Here is a 25,485-nt window from a genome sequence, read left to right as displayed (position 1 = left end):
GAAAAATCCTTACAACGAACGAGAAACAGGCAGCAACTGTTCGAATCTTTATTGCGCATTAATTATCAGTAGTAGGTAATAACAATTCCCGGTTTGCTTCGAAGAAACCGAACTCAAAAAAGGCTCATAACACAACATAATGTCTCTTTGGCAAAGCACCTCCAGCACGTGGTCAAAACAGATCGGTCAACCGATCCAGTATCTTCCGGAGCACGTCCAACCGATTAAACGTGAAAAAGTGCACTAGCTTGGCTTCGTCCGGTCGTTGCTTCCGCAATGTTCGCACCACTTCCGAAAAATGACTCACCACCCACGCCTCAAACTGGTCCGGTTCGTCTTGGGCGTGGGATCGCAGCAGTTCCAGCACCGATGCCGGGGGATTGACCCGGGTCAACGCCAGTACCGTTTCCAGCTGGTCGTAGGTCTGCGGCAGGAAGAAGCCCGGCACAATCGGGACAGTGATGCCTGCCCGCCGGCACTCGTCCACGTAGCGCAGAAACGAATCGGCATCGTACAGCGTCTGTGTGAGGATGAAGTCGGCACCGAGATCGACCTGGAAAGCACGGATAAATGTAAGTTTAGTTTTACAATTGTATTTATTTGAATTTGAAATTTTTAAACGAGAATATTTGCGAACTGTAATCGGTAATTATTTAAAAAAAACCATTTGTATTAACAACTCAAGATGACGAAGGACAACGGAACTCGATTTTTACTCGTTTGAGCTCTTTCACCCAATACCCATATTGTAGTGGTGTCATGCAATTTTCATTCATTTACAGCATTTTGAAGTTAAACGGTAGCCGCCATCTTGGATTTCAAGATGGCGTCAGGCAGCGAAATTGTACTTCTACTCGTTAAGTGAGTTGAGTCCTTTCACCCAATACCCTCCATATTCATATTGTGGAGGTTCTATGAGGTTTTCGGTCATTTGCAGCACGTTAAATGGAAGTCGCCATCTTGGATTTGAAGATGGCGTCATTTTTTTTTTGTTCTAATGTCTTGTCGAGAACAGTTGGACAGTTCGTTTCCGCGAGTTGGGTTTTTTTTAAATAGGATACCTATATCCAATTCGACTTCAAGCTTCCAAGGAGTATGGTTTCAAGGCGGAAGTGGCTCCAGAGACTTTTCTCAGGAGCCATCGTAAAACCTCCATAAATTGAAACCCTGAGAAAATCGAACTTTGTGATGTCAACGTAGTTATTGATAGAAGTTGCATTGTGTAGGGTCGCGCCCCTCGGCGACCGCCTCACCTGTGAATGTGATAAGCTTGGTTCATGAGAGTGTGGGAAGTCGTTTATCGAACGAGAGGGTAGAGACTGTATGGTAGCCGAGAAGTACAGACGTGGCTGTGACCCGTGGAGGAATAATTATTAATTTATATAATCAGTGCGAGTTAATCAAAGTGTTTGACTATTCAACCGAAGGATATCTAGTGGTATGAATAAGGTTTAGCAATTGCTTCGGTAGCTTTTACTTAGCTCGAAATCAATCAAAGCAAAAGTCCAATGCATTTGCTCAGTTTGGTATGAATAAACATTTCCTAGCAGATGTGTACTAAAGTCTTAGAACATAGCTTTTGCTTCGAAAAATAGAGCTATCCAATCAGCAGAATCTGAAGTTTTCTAAAGTAAAATGAAAGAAGACGATCAAAAAAATGAAAAGTACGGCTAAAGTAGCCTTGAAGTCGACGAAGCGGGTGGTGGGTGTAAGAACGACCGGATTTTTTTTGTTTATGCGTGCTCGTATGTTGATGTTTAAAGAAAAATGAATACATATTCGAATATTGTCAAACAAAAAATTGCCTAACTTTAATATTTATCATAAGCTCTCCCACATGTATTCGGATCGGGATAATCCGATGTATAAAAAAATAGGCAATAGGAGCGCATTTTTATTTAGATTTTTTTTTAAATCTTAGGATTATAAAAAAATATATAAAAATGAGAGATCTGTATAATGTTTTAAATTATTACAATTTATTCCTTACTTTGAGCCAATTGGAACTTCTTCCACTATAGCCGGATTTTTTTTAATTTGAAATATTTACTAATTGATTTGTTTATTGTCATCTTAGACGAATGATTTTAGACAACGACAGGAATATGAAAAAAGTTGAGTTATCACTTCGACTTTTCTTTATACATGTTGAAAATACCTTTTTGAATTGTTTTGAAGTGAAATATTGCTAATTTGATAAGTTCATGACGTTATTAAAGAATTTTTTTATTGGAAAAGTATGCTACCGAGCATGCTTAGAAAATAAAGCAATTGCTATGAGATTTGTCGAGCAATTGCTTCAGATTTGAGCTTTATTCATATCAAACTAGCTTGTTTTAAAAGTAAAAGCTCCAGACTGAGAAAACAGCTGTCAAAAAAACTTTATTCATAACAACCGAAGCAATTGCTTTAAGCGGCTGCTCGACTGCTCGATTCAGTTTAGCAAAAGCAATTACTAAGTTTTTTTTCATACCACCCATCGTCTCAACAACCTGGCGACGAGGATTAAAAGATGGAAGAAGCACGTCAAATCGTTTGTTTCCGATGTGAAACAATCGAAAAACAGAAGTTGTCTCAGGAATGGGACACTTGGAAAGTTTCTCTTGAGTGTTATTTCGAAGCATATGGAATAACGAATCAGAGGATGATGAAGGCTAAATGGTTGCATCTTGGAAGCGTTGAACTTCAACGTGTATTCCGGAGTTTGTCTGGTCACGATAAAGTACCTTTGGTCGCCGTAGACCCGCGAGTGTACGACTTGGCTGTCGAACTACTTGATGGGTATTTTCAAGCCGGCCGTCAATACGTGATTGAAAGAAGGAAACTACGGCAGATCAAACAAAGGGAAGGAGAAAAGTTTTCGCATTTCGTTCTGCGGCTTCGGCAACAAGCTAAGTGTTGTGGATTTGAAAAACATTCCGGTGAAGTCAGCGAGATATTGAAGGAGATATACTTGATGGATGTGGTGGTAGAGAACTGTAGGTCGGATGAGCTAAGGAGAAGTATACTGAAGAAGGACCGCTCTTTGAGTGAGATAGAGGAGATAGCTGCGAGTATCGAAGACGACACGGAGATACAAATGTTGGATTTGAAGGGACCAGCTGTTATGCAGGAACGAGCTGCTTATGAGATTGGAAATGTGCAAAGTGGGAAGAGATCGTTTCAACACACGGCTTACAGAAGAGTAGATGCTAGGAACAACCCACTGAGAAGGCATTCCGCTGTTGACAATTTCGCTTATCAGAACAATCAGTCATGTTTCGCATGCGGTGAGCAAGGCCATTTTGCTAAGTCTACCCATTGCGCGAGGCCGTCCATGTCGCCGATGTAAACAGCTGGGTCATTATGAGAAAATGTGTCGCAAGCGGACGAATGACATGAAAGTGGTGACCAAGTCGAAAAGGATCTACAATGTCGAAAATGTACCAACGGAGGAGCTGGACTCTCGTTCCGCATCAGCGAAGAAGGATACCAAAGACGAAAAAGTTTATTACACGTTCTATGGAGGAAATCAGACTCCGGTGCGGATGCGAATTTGATCAAACCGGAAACAAGGGAAATGCTCAAGAGTCAGAAAGTTCACGTGAGGAGTTCTGTAAGAAGATCCTCCAAAGTCTTGAAAGGATAAGGGAGTGACAAGCCGCTCACGATTGCTGGTTCATTTGTAGCCGAGATAGTTGTGGGAATGAGGAAGACAGAAGCGGAGTTTTTCGTTGTAGAGAGTGGTCAGCGAGACATCTTGGGTGATGGTACAGCAAAACAGCTTGGCGTTCTGAAGATTGGTTGAATGGAAAAAATATGAATCCAAGTTGTTATCTTTACGGAATTGCGTATTATTTTTTTTTCAATGTTATTTTGTTTCATTTAGGTGGGTCTACATGTGAACGAAGTAAGTACCTAGAAAAAGTCATTCAGCAAGATTAAAGGCGTATATGCTGAGATCCACATGAAAGACCATGTCAAGCCAGTCTTTCAACCATTACGCCGTGTTGCGATTCCTATTAAGGAGGCGGTTAACAGAAAGTTAGATGAACTCCTTGATCGAGACATTATTGAAGTGAAACAGGGACCAACGACATGACATGGGTTTCGCTCTTGTAGTGGTAGGCAAAGCATCTGGGGAGCCACGAATTTGTTTGGATCTCAGAAGAGTGAACGAGGCGATTGTACGTGAACGTTTCCCCATGCCTGTTGTGGAGGAGTACTTGGCTCGACTGTGTCACGGAAAGGTGTGGAGCAAATTGGACATACATAAAAGAGGTGTTCCACCAAGTTGAACTGGCTGAGGAGTCGAGAGATGTTACAACATTTATAACAAACCGGGGTCTGTTTCGTTTTAAGAGGTTGCCGTTCGGGTTGGTGAGCGCTCCCGAGATTTTCCTATACTATACTATTATCACTCTTTTATTTCGAGGTATTCATCCTACACAGTTTTTTTTAGCTCACGCTGCAGAAAGCTTTTCCGAATTTGCAAAAAATAACCAGCACAAGAACGTACAACCGCCAAAATTCCTGCTCATCTCAACTTCCGATTCTATAGCAAATCATACCAATAATACTGCTAGCCGTCTGGTCCATCAAGCTCCATCGGAAAGAATAACATTATTCTGATTATCGGTCCTAAAAATTCACTTTTAGTGACCTTCATGCAATTCTGTTTTTTTTGGATTTAGTGATCTTAGAATTTACAAAGCTTGATTTGTAAATTCATCCAGAACACCTTAATTTATCCCGGATATTCGAAAATGGGCATCCATTCGGTTTTATTGCAAAATAGTGCGGCCATCTATGACTTAAAACTAGTAAAATAGTGTTTGACTATTAAAAAAAAGTATTTTTTGAATTTGAAACTTGCTTTAATAATTTGCTTTAATCATTTCTCCCAGATCTCCAAGGATTGTTTAATATCCTAGGCAAAATTTTACTAATATTCAAACAGAAGGACTCGAGTCGATAATAAAACAAGTTTTTTTTATGTAGGTTTTTCACTCATCCGTTATAAATGGTTGGTTTTACGTGATTGATTTTAAAACTTTTAAACGTCATATTTCCAAAACTAGAGGTGATAGACAAAATCTGCTTAAGAAAAAGATTCTAATTCAGAATGCAAAATTCTTCTAAAATTAGTGTTTAAAACATGGGCACCCAAAATTAAATAATCTGTTCCAGAAGCCTGTCTCCCGACTGCCAAGTAAAATTTGAGTTTTGATACTGACGTTTTAGTTTTGAATCTCATTTTGATTCCTAAAATTCTGAAATTGAACCACAATTCAGAATCTGAATTATGACCCTGAATTTCGAATTTGATCTTCGAACTCTGAATTCGAGTTCTGAGTGTGAATTCTGACCCTCTTAGGATGTTTTATCTGAATCCTGAATCAATTTTACTTATTTCCTACCTTTGCTATGAAAAGTTTAGTTCCACGACTGAATATTTTGACTTCATAAATCACCTTTTTGGAGCTCCCCAAACTCAAAATTAAGTTGTTTTGGTTCAAGGGCAGTCCTCAACTTTAAGTTCGACTAGGTAACCGCAAAACTAAGTTCTGACTGGCATACTCAAAACAAGGTTCGCCAGCCGAATTTCAATTTAAACCTTTTTTCATGCCTTTATTTGTAGCTACTCAAAATGCTGCTTGGCAGATGAACTCGCTAAGTGCTTTTAGTGTATGTTGAACTAAAAGTACTTAGCGAGTTCATCTCATTATTCACAAAGAGAGTTCAATTTTTAGTTCATTATGTCTATCTTATTCTGCTTCTTCGCCGAAAGAAAAATTGGATTAGTTTTAGTTCGCAGTTCGAACTCCGATTTAAATAGAGATGTACTGAATATTCGGTCAGCCGAATACCGCCAAAAAACCGTTAAGAAGAATATTCGGCTCACCCAATAGTTGAGCTAGGTATTCGGCCGAATAGGCGAAATTTTTTTTTATTTATACAAAAATTGGCTTCTCAAATTTTTCAACTGATGTTGGATAATTTATAAAATATCAAAAAGTAATGTTGAAAAACCTTCAAAATCATCAAAAACATATGGTTTCAGTAGAATATGTCATATGTATCCATGTATTTTTCACTAGAGATAGCTCTATACTTTGATTTATCATTTATTAAAAATTTTCTTGATGTATCCAGGCTTGCCCATAAACCAAATAAAGAATTCGAGAAAAGTTAAATCAAATCTGACCGGAATGGCCACATACTTTCCAGATTTTACCCTGGTTTATTCAGATTTTTAGTGAAATTAAATAAAATCAAATCAAGACATCTCTTTGAAATTTTTTAAATTTTCTGTTTTATAAAGATTTTTTAGAGTAAATTTATTCGTTTGATATGATTTGAACACTGCTGTTGTAATTCGATGAAAACTTTAAATTTCAAGTAATTTTTTTTTTCCTCTTGTATGTTCGTAAACTAAGGTCGGAAACGGGCCCGTGAGTAGATAATGTTGAGCTAGCTTAACATTATCTACTCTAGCTAATTACTAAGCAGAGTTAAGTTGAGGAACCAATGCACAGTGGTGCAGAACATCAATCTAGCTGTACGAAATTAATAGCGCCCAAGGGTGAAGAGATAGACAGTTGATGTCTTCAACAACATTGTTCAGTTTTACATGGAGCATATACTTATATAAAAATTTTTGCCGAGGGGTCCACCAATAGCGAGATAAAAATGCTAACTTTTTTGTTTTTCAAATTAGGGCTTTGATGTCTTCGACAAAGTTGTTTATGTATGTATGTATGTATGTAGATAATCCACCATGGGTGCACGGATTCACCGCAGTTTCGCCAACGTATGCGTTAATTTGCGTCCTTTAGATTTTTAGTTCGGCCAATCTTCAATGCAAATCATCACATACCCGACACCATGGCTTCGTGTGAACTGACATGAAATGAAAATGTTTCGTGTAGGTGTATGTCTTACTTGTAGAACGAACAAACTGTTTCGCAGCCGTATAAAATTCATAACATATTTAGAGTTAAGAATCAACGACAGGTATTCCGCATCCGTGTAGATACCTGCCCAGCTGGCAACTTTTTGTACGTTCTTATATAATATACTCAATCAATGAAATATTTGTATGGTAAAATAATCTTACCTTTTTACCTGTCTTACCTCTAGACACTCTCAGCTTACCTGTAGCTGGAACCCACCGTGTTTAATTCCATAACCTGTTCACTTTCCGTCCGATCTAAAACAAACAATTTTTATATTATTACAAATCATCATCCCTCTATTCAATAAAACCAAAAAATTCTAGTAAACTATCAACTTCTAATTTGAATGCGAAAACTGTTGGAACTTTTATTGGATTTTGAGCGAAACTGTATCAACGATAAGGCATTCGTGGCTCTAACCATGAAATTATTCGATTATCTGTGAAAAATATATTCAAGCAATATACACTTATTTACTAAAACACGTATCATATAATATTCAAGTTTTAACTTAAAATAGATTTCAGATTTTAAATGTTTTCTGAACACTAGTTTTTTAATGATTATGCTAGCATTGAACTTCTGTCTTGGGGAGAGTAATGCGAAAAAAAATTCTGTAATTAAATTGGATTCTTTTTGGAACATTTTGGTGCAAATCATTGTTTCTAAAGTCTCTTACGTTGATGTCTTCGACAAAGTTGTTTATCTGATCAAAATACATAAGTTTGTTGAATATGTCAAAGTCCTATCACATCACCCTGAGGAGTTACAATCAAAGTAAAAAAAAAATATCTTGAAAAAACAGTTTTTTGAACCTGACATGTTGTAGATTGGATAAAATGGTTCGCTGTCTTTGAAACAAAGTTGTAACAAGCCACGATCTACATTTGTCTCATACATTATGATGGGTTTAGAAGTTGCTGAAGCTCTATAAAAAGCATTTAGTGTATTTTATTGGCAATTTTGGAAGGCTCATACATCAAAAAGTGCACATTTTCGCAACACCTCCTTTTTTGTGACTATTTTTGATGATAAGTGGAACCATTTCCATTTGAAATTAGCGGGAAAATCGGTGGAACTAGTAGAGATTTGAATGATTGAAAATACACTTTTTATATAAAAATTACCTATTTTACTTATAGAAAGAACGTTGAAAACATTTAATTTATTAATAAAGTGTTGCAGTTTTCTTTCATATATTTTGTTTTATTAAAAGACATTTAAATTCGCTTTTTTTCACTAACATTGCACGCTCATTTCGATAATTTTTGGGATACTACAACATTGGCTGGATGCAGGGTATCCTCCCAAAGATTCGGAAGAAAGGGACCTTAAAGACATCTTTCAAACTGTTTTAAACTTCCTGATGACGCAAGATCGCCTCTTCCGGCAATCATTGCAACGAGAAAGTGTCGACAGCAATCTTTTCCTTAGCCGACGTTGTTGGCTTTAGATGATCACTGCGCTTATCTGTTTGGCTTATTTGAACTTGTTTACATGTGACATGATTCAAAAACCACGACAACACCATCATGAATCATTTCTAAGCATTAGACCACTTTCTGAGTTGTAGGTAGGGTAAGTGAGCCTTAACTTGGCATGCTCCTAATCTTGGCATGCCAAAATGCATTTTAGTGATTTTCATGTGAAACATACGCCAAAAATGAAAAAAAAAAATTAAACATAAAAGGAAATCGCATATGGCAACATTCTGCATAGCATTTGTCCGCAATTTAATCCAAATGACTGCGTAATATTTTTTTTTTTTCGCATGACAAACTGCGAATAAAATTATGATCTTCGGAAAAAATCTAAAATGAACCTACCTTGCTAGTGCATCTGCCATCTTCGGATTGATTTTAAAAACACACTTCCTTATGGAAAAATCACTAAAAAATACCGTTGGTTGCAGCAAAACATGGCAAAAAATATAAAATTATAACTTACTCCAAACGACGTACATTTTCTATCTAGAATTTAAGAAAATATAAACATATTTTTTGCCTAATCTTGGCACGCAATTCCACAAATAGAAGTATGCATGTATGTGTGAAAACGACATCAGCAGGCAGTCGGCAGCCGGCGGCCGTTCGTCGGCCGACGGTGCACAGTGGTCTGCAAATTGAAATGCCGGTCGAAAGTAAAATGAATGATTGAAATAAATTAAAAATACCGTGAATGTATTTTGGACTATAATCAATTCATTTATCTCTCAAGCCGACTCAAGCGTATTTGGCATCTTAGTTGGAATTATAATGCTACAATTTGAGCTGCTCTTTTATGGTATATTTCGAGAACTTTTCTTCCCAATAAAATTCACCTCTCAGTAAATTAATTTACCGGATCCGAATCCGAATTGATATCTTTGATGTAAATGTTGGAGTTACTATATCCATACCCAGAAAATTCCGCATTTTGAAATGAGGTTTAACGTATTCTGATTCAATTTGATTTGTATTGAAGATGAACATTTGCTGCATATGTGTCGCTTTGAAAGGAATTGTTATAAAGCTCAAATTATGACACTCTAAATATTATGTTTATTTAAAAAAAATAATTGCACTGCAATGTTGAAATACTATGTTGTAACAAACTTGAATTTTGATTATTTGCAATTTCATGTGAAATCAAAAATAATGTTTTGACCAAGTTTGTTTTTAATTATAGATCACTGTACAAGGAGCAGGAGGTGATGACGTTGGTTCTCTGTAGGAAAGGAATATGCGAAAGAAGCGCTGCCGAGTTTGGGTGATGATTTTGCATGAGTGCGAGTGGGATGCAGCTTGAATTTCACACTGAACCCAAATTCACACTTAAAAAACACTAGAAGATTCACTTAAAAGTGAAAACGCAGTGAATTTCTTCATTTCAAGGGGCTCATGTACATTTCACTTGCCTCTCACTTAAGTTTTAAGTGACCGAATCAATAAACACTAGCTCATCACTTGAGTTTTAAGTGACCGGCATTGAATGTCTTCGATGCTCACTTGAAATCCACTTGACCGGTCACTTAAGCCAATATTCACTTGCCGCTCACTTAAAATTCAAGTGATTTTTTGCATAGCGAATGTCAACAATGTCAGTATTGATTGTTTCATTGTTGTTTGGAAAAGAAACAACAGAGGTTTGTTTGAGTTGGTAGATGCAGAATTAAAGTAATTTATATGTTATTAAACAACACTGAACCCAAATTCACACTTAAAAAACACTAGAAGATTCACTTAAAAGTGAAAACGCAGTGAATTTCTTCATTTCAAGGGGCTCATGTACATTTCACTTGCCTCTCACTTAAGTTTTAAGTGACCGAATCAATAAACACTAGCTCATCACTTGAGTTTTAAGTGACCGGCATTGAATGTCTTCGATGCTCACTTGAAATCCACTTGACCGGTCACTTAAGCCAATATTCACTTGCCGCTCACTTAAAATTCAAGTGATTTTTTGCATAGCGAATGTCAACAATGTCAGTATTGATTGTTTCATTGTTGTTTGGAAAAGAAACAACAGAGGTTTGTTTGAGTTGGTAGATGCAGAATTAAAGTAATTTATATGTTATTAAACAATGATATTTTCCATAGGTCGACCGACAGAAACATCGTGTGAACCAGTTAACACGTCACAGAGACCCTTTTTAAAGCAATCAGGTTTCGGATACGTTTTCCGATGATGATTTATTTTGGAAATATTCAAGTGCAATTAAAGTAAGTATCATGCAAAACAATAAATACTAGTTAAATTTATTTTATTTTTTAATTATTATTTCAGAAAAGATCAACCCGAATGTCTCGTCAAAGTGAGGAAGTCAATGATTTTTCGAAGCCGAAAAATCTTTTTGAAGAAGAAAAAGTGACGTTTTTTACGTTGTATTTTTTAATAAATAATTGTTTTGTAGAAACAAAGTTGATTAATGTTTGATATTCCGAAATTTCACCTAAAAACCACTACAATTGAAAGATATTAATGACCTGAGCAAACATTTGAAATTGACTTTGCCATTCACTTGAAATTCACTTGATCGCTCACTTAAGTGATTTCACTTGACCGGTCACTTAAAATTCACATGAATTTACGTATGGCGCAAATTCACTCCAGATGTCACTTACCTTTAAAGTGAAAATTATTTTCGGTGCACCCAGCTTTTGAATTTTCTGTTCGCTTCCATTGCCTATAGTTTCCAAACGAATGAGTAAGATGCAATCTATTTCTATCAGACTGGCTGGAGGGAGCGAAAGTTTGTCTTGTTTTGCTATCCCGGTGTACGCAAACGATTGCTAGAAAATTCCTAAGGGCGACATTTTAAATATGTATGATTCAAAGAATCGTTCGCTGACTTAAGTTTTAGCTTTAGCTTGCTTCTTGACTCGATCATAATGGTTTTTAAAATGTAGGTCCTCCTTTTATGGGAGTGGAATAAAAAAATATGAACATTTTGTATCTTATGTTAACCTGTTAACTTCAATGGTAACAGATCTATTATGATTGCATGTTAAAGATTTAGCAAACGATTTGTTTGCTTGATTAATGAACATATTTATGTTAACCAATGCAACAGTTAGGAACTTATAACAGAAATTATAAACACACAAAAACTGAAATAAACAAGTAAAGCTTTTTTTTCGTAAGATTATAAATCTACATGCAAATATCAATTATTAAAATTGATTGACATTTCGTACTTCCGACTTTTTGAAAACAATACAGAACATTGATGTGCTTCTTTCCGGGATATTTTCAATGAATTCGTGGGGGCTGTTGTTGTATTAGTGAGGCAAGTTTTTCCTAGAGACGACCAATTTAAGGAGCTTATAGAGGGCCAAAATTCGGCGCGGGGGCTACAATAAGGAGCATTTCAATCAATAGTTTGACCAGGTTTATCTCAAATTATCAACCGCTTTCAAGCAAGGACATATTTTAACTGGATTTCAGGCTAGTAAGCAATCATATTTGTCGAAGGACTTTTGAAGGTACACATTACAGGAAGACTGCAATCATGAGAAATCTTGTCAACCATGCCTTAGGGGCCAAGATTGGGTACATTTACCCTAGTTTAGACTCGATCTAATTATCACCTTTTGCGGTTTGCGTTGGTCAATTGACATTTTCCCAAGAAAATGTCGGGGTGTACCAATTTATGAACTGTCCATCCCTAAAGCGCAAAACAATTATTGCTGATGGAAATCGATTCTTGATACTGAATGCAGTTCACCAACCGCAAATGCCAAAACGGATCAGATAAGAAGGAAGATTATTGTTTGTCTTTCAAATACCTACAGTAAGTAAATTGATACGGTCGGGTAGTTAACTACACCCAAAATTCAGCCTCTGTGCCAATGGCGTGTAGTCAATTTCATAGCATCATTGGTACAAGAAGATAACGCGACCGGCACTGATTCGATTTGCGCCCACCGGCATTAACCTCCCAGCGCAACCGAATTGCGTATGTCTGAATGAAACAAAATAAAAACGTTTTCGCGTCCCTTCCCATCGCATCACAAGCCGAAGAAGGATGGAAATAAATACCGGCCAACACCAGGCAGCCAGCGAACCGAGCACTGTGCGTGTGAATGTAGCAAAAGCAACAACAAAAACATCCTTCTAATTCAATCAACCGGCAAACACGGCTAAGCTGTGCGTGTGTATGTAGCAAAAGCAACAACAAAAGCATTCCTTCAATTCACAGGCAAACAACACCGGCCAAGCTGCCCGGCTTTAGCAGCTGTGTATATGTAGCGTGTGTATGTAATAGCAGGCAGTAAGCAAAGCACAGTTCTCATTCAAAGGGTTTCCCGTTCCTTCACTCCCGTTCCCTTTCCCGTTTCCATCTTAAGGCAAAGGAATGCATTGAAAGGAGGCCAAACGCCGGGAAGCCGCTGTTGTACGTTTTTTGTGATTGATCGGTAACAGAAAGCCTATGACAAATATACCTCGTCCTGCATGAAGCTCGAATAGTACACTGGTTAGAATGTCGGACTGGCAAGACGATACAATTGGTGATGTGAGTTCGATTCTCACTACAGCGCTGTGGTTTTAATTTTTATTTTCTTGTTTCTGGGATGAATTATCCAATAGGAAGGAAATCCCATAAAATGTTTTTCTTGTTTCGCTTGAATGTAGTGGTCATCATTTTGGTTGGGAGCCGAGTCCTTATGCCAGTTACGGTTTTTCAAACATACCGTCTTCGGCACAGTGCACATTTCAGAGCATTATCGGCACAGAGATTTGCTAAAAAGGCATTGGATTTTTGCAACCTCTTCTATGGGTGTAGGAGTAGGTAGATTCCGATCAATTTCATACGACGACATCGACAACGAACGACCAGTTGGGGTTTTTGTTTTGATACAAACAGTGACCGCGAAGCGAGGCAAAATGAAATCATTATCATACTCGGACAGACTGTGTCTTCATTGAATTTGTATAAACATTGGCCGAGTAACATCGCACGAGCAAATATTTTTGCTCCCCCATCGTCGGCATCATGTCCGACGACAACGACAAGATACACTCCTCGGGGGAACCATCCAACTTGATCATCAATGAAGCGTCCGCTATAAATAGTCGCAAGCTGCTGTGCGAACTTGATGCTTCAAATCGCGCTCTAGTACCACCACGGACGGTTCGGAACGGCCTGATACAGATGCGCAAATATTTTTGCCAATGTCTTCTTATCAGAGGGGCGCTCGGCTTGGCGCTGATGCTCATAAGCCTGGGGTACTTACCTTCTGCTTAAGATATTTGACGTCATCCTCCATTGAAGGTGACTCGGGGTGCACATACGGATAACCCCCGACGGCAATGGTCATTTCGGGGATGTTTTTGGCCCGCAGATATTGGACCAGATCGGCAGCGTGTGGGAAACGCTGGCCTTCGCTGACCGTATCGCCCCGGATTATGAATAAATTCCAGTTGCCCATCTCGACGAACTTGTCCACCTGGGCCTCGGTGATGTTGTAACAGGACAGGTGGTTCATCACCGTGCAGTGCGGAACAATTTTGGCGGTCATCTTCAGCATCGGGGTATCGACGAAGCGGGTGTACTGCAGATTATTGTCCGAGATCCATGGCAGCGAACAGAAAACCGGACACGATCCTGCCCTCAGTCGACTCAGATCAAGGACGAAATCCTCCTTCGGTATCAGCTCGATGGAGTAGTTTAATCGATCGGAACTGGTCCACCGCTGGACGACCGTTTTTAAATTACGACTGTTTGCGTGACTATGCATCGCTTCCGCGGCCAAATTCGTGACTTTATCCGATGACATCTCGCCATTGGGAGGGTCGGATTCGACTGTTTGTCGATGCATAGCTCTTGGCTTGGCCTGTCTGTCGTAGGTTGGCCTTTCGGTTGTTTCTGGCGCGCGACGAACGACAACCGAACGGAATCCGAATCAGATAAATTTAGACCACCACGTAAAATTCAACCGAATCGTGGGATTCCGAGATCTATACCTATAATACCGCGATGCGATGTTGTTCGTCCTATACGTAGTCTAGATAGTCACGCGTACCGTTGCGAACTGGCAGTACTGGCAGAAGACAACATATGACCGCCACACCGCACACAACGAGACATGCCACTGAATTCAGCTGATAGAGATTCCGTTCCGAAAATCATTGAGGAGAGCGAGACTACTACTGAGGAATGGAACCGTAATCGTGTAAGGGTCTCACGTGTGCTTTTATTTTTGTTGTGATTCATCCTTTTTTTTTGATATTTTTAAACAATCAGTTTATTAGATGAATACAAAACTAAGAGAGTTTTACTTTTTTTTTGTCAAACTAACAAACAAAATTACCGTAATTTTTACCATACAAACTGTAAAAAACAGTTTTTTTTTACTGTTGTTGAGATGATGGCATAACGAGCACTCGGAGCGAACTGGGCACCCTCTTTTCTAAGCAAATACGTATTTTCTCAAATAAATGTTCACGAGAAACAGTTTTGGAGTTCCTATAGTATTATTTTTTCAGCAAAAAAAAAAGAGATCTCCTTATCATCTTTACAGAAATATAAAAAAACAACTTGGATCTCAAGTGACAAATATATTTTAAGTTTGTCTGTGTTATAAGTTTTGAGTAGTGGAAAACAAGCTAAGGATCGTTAAATCATCTTGATCTATAGTGTACGCACTAGTACATGATGTACTCATTGTTCCTCAAGTTTCACCATCATTAAATTTTTGAGGCGAACAGAGCACCGTTGACCGGGACGCAATGAGCATTTTTTTCCGTTGAATCCAGCAGCGAATTGAACTCAATAAGGTCAACTAAATTATATAACTAGAGGTGGTAGGAGGACTCGAGTCCGATTCCTAGTCGAGGCGATTTTTTTTTAATTTACCATACACTTAATAAAATTAAGTATGCTCGTCAAGTTATGTCGTAAGACGGAAATACTATGCAAATAAAAAAAATAAACAATAAAATGATTCAAAATTAAATAATCAAACTTGAGCTAAACTAACTATTCTAAAAGTAAGTTCAGTCCATGAGCTTTAAATATATAATTAATCAGAATAGCGATTCGTTATTTGATGACAGAGATACGCACAAAATAAAATTGCATGTTTTTAAAGACTGATCCCAAACTTTTGGCCGATACACCATACACCATGCGGGGTGAGTTCAAACTTGTGGGCGATAACTTAAGTATCTATTATGTCTATTTTAAGTACTATGCATTTTTTTTGCACAAAATTCAGCAAATGTGTTTTAAAAAGTATAAATAAAGGATTCTAATGTGTCAATTTTCAGGGCAGAAGTTCGAAAAATGGTTGGCCCACTAAATGCCAAACCTACATAAAGCTTAGTTCTTTTAGAAATGAGACACTTTCTTTTGCTAATAGCTCATTTACAAGTTCTCGTACAGTTAAAATTTTGCAGCATTTTGCTGCCTGTGAAAAGTACTATCAGAACTATTTTTTTCTAAAATTTTAAATAAACGCGATGTAGGAAAAAAATAAATAAAAATTTTGCACAGTTTCCCTTAAAATCCGTCATTATAAAATTGATAGCTGACAAAACCGTTGATTATTCAAAGAATTTACCATGTGTGAGTGGTGGAAAAGTATGCAAACACTGTCAAAAATGTCCACAAAGTTCAAATCAAGCATTGGAGTGAATCACATGATCGGCAACTACGGTTAAGGGGAAGTCAGGGAAGTCAAGGTTCATATATGCATTTTTAATTTTGAATAAGCAAAAAACTAAGTGTAGATCGCTGAAATGTCAAAAAAAAAAATTTCCGGTAAGTTGAAAGTGTTGCCTAGTTATGAGTTATTAAAACCTAACCTCAAACAACAATTTTTTATTAGTTCTTGAGCACGTAAACTTTGAAGCCGGTACCGAGGCAATGAGACAGATGATTTCTGATGGGCGCCAAAACTCACAAAAACCCGTATTTCATACAAATTCCAGCGTTTGAGTCCTATACCATGTCTGCTCGTGGCAAGGTCCCTAGCATATTAAAGTATGTATTTGTTGGTTGTATTGAATAAAATATAATGATTTGCCATGATTAGCTCCTGTGGGAAAAAAACTACAATTTTCAAAAGAAAACTTTGGTTTTCGCTGTTTTTAAAAGCCTAAAAAGAGTAATCTTGTAGGTACCCTTCGCAACCTACGATCTATACCAGTGATTTTCAAAGTGGTCCCTAGCGCCCCCTTGGGGGCGGTGAGCTCAATTTCCAAATTTGGGGGGCGGTGGAAGGGATCAGATGAGCGGTGAGGTCGTAATTCATATTTGCACTAATCACGAAACAACGTAGATTTGGAATAAAAACGAGTAAGTTCGATGCAAAACAATGAAATGATATTGCAGAACTAAACATCTGGCTCAAGACTAGTATATCTTTAATTTTACTAAGCAAATTTTTATTCCAGTATTTAATTTTTTTTTTTCTCAAAATGTATCTTAAATATTTTTTTGAATAGTTACAGATTTTGTATACGCTGTATATGTTGATCTTGTTCTGATAGACAGGGCTATACTAAAAACGTCAATATTGAATGGCAATACTTGATAAGACAATGCAACAAAATTAACATTTCTCCGAGATGCAAAGGACTTCAGAACTGATTAAGACTAATTTGGGGGCGCTGACTCCAAATATTCAATTAGATTTTTTTTAACAGCTCTTATTTTCGAAAGAACTTTGGAAAATTAGATTAAAATGTATTTAAAAATTTGAGCAAAAATGAAGAACATTATAAAGTTTTATTAGTAAAAGGTTTCAGTTAAATGATCAAATTTCTCGGAGATTGCAAGTAATTTTGAGAAAAATAATAATAATTCAGAATTATTAAAATTAATATGAAATACTCGAAAACTTTCTTCAGCGGTGTCAGAATTAGTTGTAATGTTATCTAGTAAAATTTCTCAAAACTGTGGAATTCAATTTTTTGAAAGCTATACATCTCTTCAGTTTCATTCATATATGTTTGTTCATTCATCAGTTATCATTGATCGATTTCACTCAAAATCGATTAACTTTAAAATTTCCACAATTTCACTAAAACGAGAGCTGAGAGACAAAACCTAGCAAATTATTCGAGTTCAGAACGCCAAAGTCTCTCAAAAACAGTTATTTAATCATGTAGGTACCTGTTCGGGCGGTGAACAAAGTGCGGGTGGACTGTATAAAATTGGAGTAGCGTAGGCGTCGAATGATCGGATCGGAAAATTCTTCAGGCTGATGCGGGTCGAATTGTTTTTGGTTTCCTTTTAACGGGAAGGACGGTTCCACTTTGGACTAAATAAAACTGGTAATCTAACTCAAACAACTTAACTTTATTAATAAGAGAAATACGAGATTTCGATGTTGATCGTATGCAAATTTTTCCTTAACTGACCGTTATTTTTCGCTCGTGTTGCCAGTATTTTTCAACGGTTTTCTATGTCGACTTCTTCCGTGCTGGCAGATTGTCAGAAACGGAACAGTACCTATGATTAAAAAGCAAAAATGATGTTTCCTACTGTATCGCCTCCAAAAATCTACTTAACAAAAAAAAATCTTCGAAAAAATCTATGTAAAAGGGCATTTTAGGTAAGAGAATTTTTATTTTAGCTCTGATTTGTTCATTTTTATTTCAATCGATTCAAAAATTCAATTGTGGCATCTCCCATGGATTAACTGGATAAACTTCTAATCGATTCGGTTATCACTTACATTTCCGGAATTCAGTTATTGGAATCTTATTTAAAGTTTAAAAGTCGTGAATGCTGCATAACTTTCAACAGGACTCGAATTCAGATTTTTGGTTTCATAAATATTAGATATCAAGAAATAATACTATTTTACGTAATTCAGCGGCTTGAGTGTAATAAACTTGTTTTCAATTACGCAATTTTTACTAGAGGTTTTAAAGCAATATGAGGCTCTTGGAGTTAAAGAGGTATAAGTAAATGCATAGAAGCTAAATTCGAGAAAACCGGCCTTTAAGTTGTTATTTTTGGTAATTTTCCTTATAATTTTCGAAAATTTGCCTTTTTCTTCCGAATAAAAAAGCATGTAAATAAAATTCTAAAAATCTGGAAAATCAGTGAATATAGTTGAAATATGAAAAATCGTTTGACATTATTAACTTATCACTTTTTATCACTTATAATACCCCTTTGGCTATGAGGGCCTCATGTAAATTTAAATAATTGAATAATACCATGAGATAATGCTTTTTTAACGATCCAGGTCATAATTTTGTTTTCAAGATTTTCAAAAAACTTGCCCAGGGGGGCGTTGAGCTAAAAAATTTTACAAATGGGGGCGGTGTGTGAAAAAAGTTTGAAAACCACTGATCTATACCAAACGATTATACTTTAAGTTCAATCTTATGATTGTTTTACTTCGTTATTGTCAGATTTTGCGGGCAGAAATGCCTTTTAAAACGTTTTAAAGTGGCTCATAAATATTCAAGTTTTGTTAATTAGCAGACAGCTGTATCCACTAAATTGCCCTCAGCTTCTTTCAAAAAACAAGTATTGGACCGGAAAGTAGCAAGAATAGAAGGAGGAGGATGCAGCCACCTAAAAAAAGTACAGATTAGACGAAGTATAAATTTGAAAAACTGATCTATATCATGACTGGAAAAAGTGTGCGCCGGCCGATGGGAGGTACCAAGAGTAAAAGAGAAATATTTTTTACAAAAAACGATAAATAATTTTTTCTTAATTTTTTCATGAATTTTCATAAGATTACCTTCATTTTCTTCATAGAAAGCATTCCGATTTAACGAATGGTTTTTTAGATACGCGCATTCTTAACTGTTCCATTTCTAAAAGAACTAAGCTTTATGCGTCGGTCACCGAAGCTGACAGAGCCAAAACAGAGATTATCGGAAATTTAATGGAAAATTTACAAAAACTAACTTCTACAATCGAACAACTAACCAAAGAAAACCGAAAAATGGCTCTAGAACAAAAAACTTTCAAGGAAAATGTGCAAACGTATTTCCGCGATATAAATTTGGCTCTAACTCTCACTATCCCTGCAAAAGACCGCAGTCGATCAGTAACTCCTTTGAGCAGATCACAGAACGCGACTCCTGCAACAAACCAGCTGAAACCAGGACCAGAAGAAAAACCTAAAACAATCCAGAACAACGCAAAAACTCTTTACCAGACGATCCAGGAAAATGCAAGCTAACCCAATTTGAAACTCCTCAACCGACCAAAATTGCACTCGAAAACGAGGACCACAACCGCCCTTGGCAGAAAAGACAACCTGTAAGACAATCAATAGAGAAAAAATACAAATATTCAAAATGCCTTTAATAACGAATATGTTTAAAACTTGAAAATTTATAAGAGTGACAAAACTACAACAATTACAAAAAATCAGTAACTCTAATAATGAAAAGTATACGGAGAGAAAACTAGCGCATTGAATCAAAAGAAATACATTTTTGAATCAAGGTGTACTTCAAATAAAATGAAAATTATTCGTGCCAGAATCAATGAACAAATTCTTTGATTTCGATAAAATTTTCTTTAAAACATTCAATAATGGATAACGTTGGGCCGGAAAAATCTCAATAGCGTGAAGGATGTTTGGTAAGTTTGTTTTAAATTTATCTGAACTGAATTATTAAAGTTTTAAATTCGTTTTAGGAACTATTCAGCCAACGACGCTTGGTACCAAGAAAGGTACCAATCAAGTTGGAAGTTGCGGAATTCCAAGACGATTCGATTCGGCGACAGACACTCAACCGGCAGGTGCAATGACTTTACGGTTTAAATATGTGTTTGATCCGCTTCTTGGCCTGGAAACTTTAGCATGTCTTAAATTGAGTATTTTTTATTTTTCTATTGCGATCTTAAAGTTGCTAGTACATAGTTATTTTCCCGACATTTCATTCATTGTTTTTAGCAAAGCATTTTTGTCATTCAGTTTTGTCTTGTTTACTTAAAGATTTTCTATTTTACTCTCTTCTTTACAAGTAGACTTCCCAAAATCGGGAGCAGGAAGAAAACTCAGAGGCAAAACTTGTTTTTTAAGATAAATAAAAATATTTGAAAAATAAATTTATTACTATTTTTCGAAAGAAACAATTTGTGGTACTAGATTTTTGAAATGAAAGAAAATAATTAGATCAAAGAATAAATGGTTTCAAATTAAAGTCAAAATAACTTGGGACAAAGGACAAATTTTGTCATCAAACGAAAATGATATAGATTTAAGGAATTTGAAGTTTTGAATCGAAGTATTTGAGATTTTGAATCAAAAAACATTTTTGGATGGTTTTTCTTAATATTTTTCTCCTCTTGTTTGAAAAAGCAAGTTGAAAGTAGTTGAAACCGATCCAACTCGGCAGGAGGATCCGTTTCGGCCTGGTAGAAATCGGTCAAAGTCAATTGGAAAAAGACTAGTCAACTGTCAATCCATTTCTACTTTTTACAGCTGTTTCGACCAAACTTCATCGAACAGACTTTCACTGAGTCAAAAATTCCCGACTTTCCGAAAGAATTCCCGGCCTTTCACCGCATTTTCCCGGTGGATTTAAAATCCCGTCGTTTTCCCGCATTTCCCGAATGGGTGGCCACTAGACTGCCCCAAATTTGTATGAGAAATTTCAAGCTTGTGAAATGTTATGCGCTTCAGGCTTAAATTGATCCTAGGCCTAGTACAAGGTCTCATGCCAAATTTGGGCAAGATCAGATCACGGGAAGGGGTCGCTCTACGAGCCTAATGTTTGTATGGGATTTTTAAATATTTTGTTCGGGAGGAACACGAAAATCCAGTTTTTCATGAATAACTTTGGTCCTCGTCGGCCGATTTATTTTAAAAACGGTTTTCTCAAAGCCTAAACTATGACAAATATTTCATCCGAAGACTGCACTGTGTTCCAAAATGTTTAAAAATCCCATACAAACTTTAGGCTCGTAGAGCGACCCCTTCCCGTGATCCGATCTTGCTCAAATTTGGCATGAGACCTTGTACTAGGCCTAGGATCAATTTAAGCCTGCAACGCATACTTTTTAAAATGTCGGGTCATTTGGGGCACTCTAGTGGCCACCCTGGAGTTTTCTTGTCGAACTGCCCGCACGCTTTATCCAAACCGCCAGGGAAAGGATTTCGGATAGTGATGGAATCCGGTTTGCGATGCGTCATCGACATCCACAATGTTGACACGACGTTGAAGTGTGTCAGCGTCAGGTCAGACTTGAGCACTGCAGCTGGATTGAACTTATTGAACTTCGCGTAGTAAATAGACGGGCTCAAGAATTAACGCAGCTTGGTGAGTTTTTTTAGGCAAGAGCATCTGGTAGACGGCAAACACCATCCCTTTATCCATACAGATGCCATTCCATAATTTGTTATCCGTTACAGAGTGGCGGTTATGTTCAATACAATTTCGACCGAATATCAGCACGTCGTCGACGCCGTTTTTCTCACGGCCAATGCGTATTTTGGAAAAGATCTTCTGGAAGGCGTCTGGCGCATATTTCACATCTGGTGGCAGACGCTTGACCTTGCACAGCTCTTGTGTATGTTCATCGGAAACATCTTCGGCGACTCCTCTTCCATCCTCTTTGTCATTTTCTGTTGTCTCCAGAAACCAAGTCCGGATGTTTGTGTATCACTTGAACAGGTCGGAAGTGATAGACCGGACGCTGAAATTCTTGTACGCTCAGTTTGCAGTACTAGAATAGCGTACGAGACGAAATCCCATAAAGCCCGCTTTATCGTCTGCAGACACTGGGAGCGCTGGAAGAATACGCGCGCCTAATGGCCTAACTTATACCGTATTTGTTTATGCCGAGTGTTGCACTGGTGCACCACTAGGTGCTGTCAAACTGTTTGTTTATTCGAACGGTGTTGCACTAGTTTTGACCTGGTGGAGTTCTGCTTACGGACGGTGGCCCACCGATAATTTTGCCAGTGTTGCGAGAGAGCGTGTGAGTGAGTGAGGTAGCAATACACTGGCGACGATTTGTGTTTGTTTTTGTCGGGTACGGTGGAACACAGATAGAGGGGAGAAAACAAATACGGTATTAGTATGGCCACCAGCGTTGCCAGATTGCAAATCGCTGAAGTCCGTAGGTTTGACCAAAATCTAAAATGTACTGATTTTGGCAAAATGAAACTTGATGGCCTTTTTTTTGGTCGTCAGGTAGAATTTTCGATTATCCGCAGAGTCCCGTTATTTTTTTCGATAATCCGCAGAAAATCCGCAGCAAATGCTGAAAGTCCGTAGATTTTGAGCACCGATCCGTAGCTCCGTAGAAATGCTTGTCCCGGTAGGATGTCGTGATCGTGAAGACAACTTCCACGCTTTTTTTTATTATTATTATTATTATTTATTTTTTCCTCGGACAGGGAAAGCCCGCTGGAGTTAAGCTTCTCTCAAGCCTCTTCTCCAACAGGCACAAAACTCTGTCAAAACAATTTTAACAATTCGTTTACAATATTATTCCAAAATATGTATGAGCACTCCAGTGAGCGAGATAATGCTCTGTGAAGGAGTGCTTGGCACTTTTCATTTGCTATTTCACAATTTTATACAATATAATAGGGTGTTAACACTTGTATTATACATATTCGTAGCTTTTTGTGGCTGCTGCGGTGGTGCGTTTCTGATGGGGGGTGGCGGTGGTTTGGAGCGGCGTTTGGGCGGCGGTGGGCTAGGTGGAGGGGCGAGAGCGAAAAGATGATATTAATAAGAGGTGTGGCACAAATTTTTTTTTTTTGTACGCTTTGTACGCGTCTTCCAGTTTCTCCCCTTACTTAGTTAAAGTCTCCTCGGGATGGTTTTGGAAACTGATTACATCAGGGAGGCTTTAAGGAGCCAAACTCATTTTGTATAAAATTCGTTCTGGCAACAAGATGGACCTCACACGACTAAAACTATATGCTCAATAAGGGTAACCGTGGCCGCAACTACGCAAATCGCCGCCAGCAATATCAAAACGATGAAATACCGCGTCTAAGGAATAATGATTGCATGGAAACAACATGGTCCAATCTATAAAACCAGGGTTTAAGGCATACCTGACTCGTTGATCTTACAATCGAAAAACTACGTGAAACCAGTATTTCGAACCGAGTTGGTCCTCGTCGCCAAATAGAGTATTTCCTGAGACAGATTGTGGTAGGGTAGCTTTTTGTTTTTGTTTTGAAAAATGTAAACACCAACTGGTCACCATTTTGATCTTTGATGATAAGCACTGTTCAATGCTTTCTTTTAAAAATTTCTTTCATTAAAAGCATCAACATACCTTCATGTCTCAACTTGTTATGAATTTACAATAAATTAAATAACGAATTTATATTCTCCTCACCAAGGTGCGCTTGCAAAACGACTACAATTGCATTGTCAATTGTATTTTGTTATTATCTGGCCATTGAACATGCGTAATGTTGTTGTTATGTTTACCCTACCACGATATGCCGAGAAAATGTAAACATGAGAAATCAGCTGTTCGTTTGACAAGTGGGGAAATGCCTTATAATGTAACGTCTTTACATTTTCGTAAAATTCTCTGGAACAGGAAACAGATTTGTTTTTCCATTGCATATGAGACACTTATGGCGCCAAACCTCACATTTCGTCCAACTGTCGTCGTCCGTCGAGAGTTCAATAAAGGTTCCCCAAACCACATACAAAGTACCGTCAAACGGGGCATCATGCAACAGCGGGGTTCGATGCAACATTTATATTACACTACATTAAATCAATTTTTTATTAAATGTTTTGTAATAAAATTATCTTTTGATGATCACAAAATGATGATGACATAATTTCTCACATCTTAAGCTAGTTTTCTTAAGTTTTTTATTATTAAGTGAAATTTGAAAAATCGAGCAATAAATGTACAAATTTTAACATTTTTTATGCCGAAAAAAACTTTACCCAGTATGACGGATCGGCTTGATAATATTACCTACAAACTTTTTACTGGTTTCCTCATGTTATACCAACATTGTTGGTGTAAAAATATTTTTCGAACAATCACCAAATTTTTTTAAATAAATATTTTTAAAATTCCGTTAGGTGTCTGGGGTTAAATGCAACAAAATGCAAATCAAAGAAATACCTTGTAAATCTCGTTTCCATGTGTTGGAATATGAATGTTTTGCATCATGCGTTTGTAAACATTGGAATTTCATTCATCCAAACATTTATTTTAATTATTTCAGCTTTTAGAATTTTTCGTAGTATTATTTAACCCCTAAATGTATGCAGCATCTTCATTTTCAGAAAAAATGTGAAAATTAGTTATTACAGACCCAAAAACTACTGCAATTGGTGTTGTCATGCGTAATGATCTTTTAGGCATCGCTAATATATTAAAAACTATAAATTTTCGTAGGTGTTCATAAGATTTTTCATTAAAAACAAAGTTTGTTGCAAGTTACCCCATTTTCTAAGGAGGGTGAAAATCGCATGTTTTTAGAAAATTAAAAAAAACTGAAGAATCCTATAATTTTTCTAACTACGCCAATTTGATACCCCAGTATCCTTAAAACTTTTGATGCATAAAGGGTAGAATTAATTGTGAACATAAGTTTTTTAGAAGCCATTGAATTTGAAAATTGTTGCATGTTGCCCCAGTTGACGGTAGGTAGTCGTTAGCTGCCTGCTGCTGATACGTAATCACGGTTTGATTTTTTTTGTGTTGTCCGTTCAGCACTATCCTAAGCGACATCAGCCCTTGAGTTGGGTAGTGTAGTAGAGTATGGTGTATAAACAAAAACGTTAAACCTGACGGACGGCGCCTCTCTTTCTCATAATCAAGTTTTAAATTTTTCCTCTTTTCTCAGTTGAGAAGGAACGAAGGAAGTACTAGATTTAACGCTATTAGCATATAAAGCTGTATGTTATCAGCAGCGACTGGCTTGTGGCTGCATTGTCTCGTATCGATGTGAAGTGTAGCAGCAGTGCAGCACACTTGAATGGGATGTGAGGAGCACTTTAGCAATATAAAAAAGGATAAAAACTATTCAACGCCAGACGTGACCTTGGCATTGGTTTTGCCAGCCCGTTTCTCTCTCTTTCTCTTCCGCACTTCTCCGCACTCCTTTCTACAGAGAACGTGTGAGAACGTGAGGAG

General features: G+C 37.3%; 1 protein-coding gene across 1 annotated transcript; it reads right to left on the bottom strand.

The window, feature by feature from the left end:
* Positions 1–34: 34 nt before the first annotated feature.
* Positions 35–14,507, bottom strand: LOC129757792 (methylenetetrahydrofolate reductase (NADPH)). Its single transcript, XM_055755100.1, has 2 exons — positions 13,655–14,507; positions 35–553 (listed from the first exon to the last, which is right to left on the bottom strand). Exons 1-2 carry the CDS (start codon positions 14,237–14,239, stop codon positions 173–175), a joined length of 966 nt encoding a protein of 321 aa, XP_055611075.1. The 5' UTR covers positions 14,240–14,507; the 3' UTR covers positions 35–172.
* Positions 14,508–25,485: the final 10,978 nt, after the last annotated feature.

The sequence above is a fragment of the Uranotaenia lowii genome, chromosome 3 (genome assembly GCF_029784155.1).
Source record: "Uranotaenia lowii strain MFRU-FL chromosome 3, ASM2978415v1, whole genome shotgun sequence".
Taxonomy (NCBI): Eukaryota; Metazoa; Arthropoda; class Insecta; order Diptera; family Culicidae; genus Uranotaenia; species Uranotaenia lowii.
Note: the sequence above shows the minus strand (reverse complement) of the source record. Positions and strands in the feature narration are given on the sequence as shown.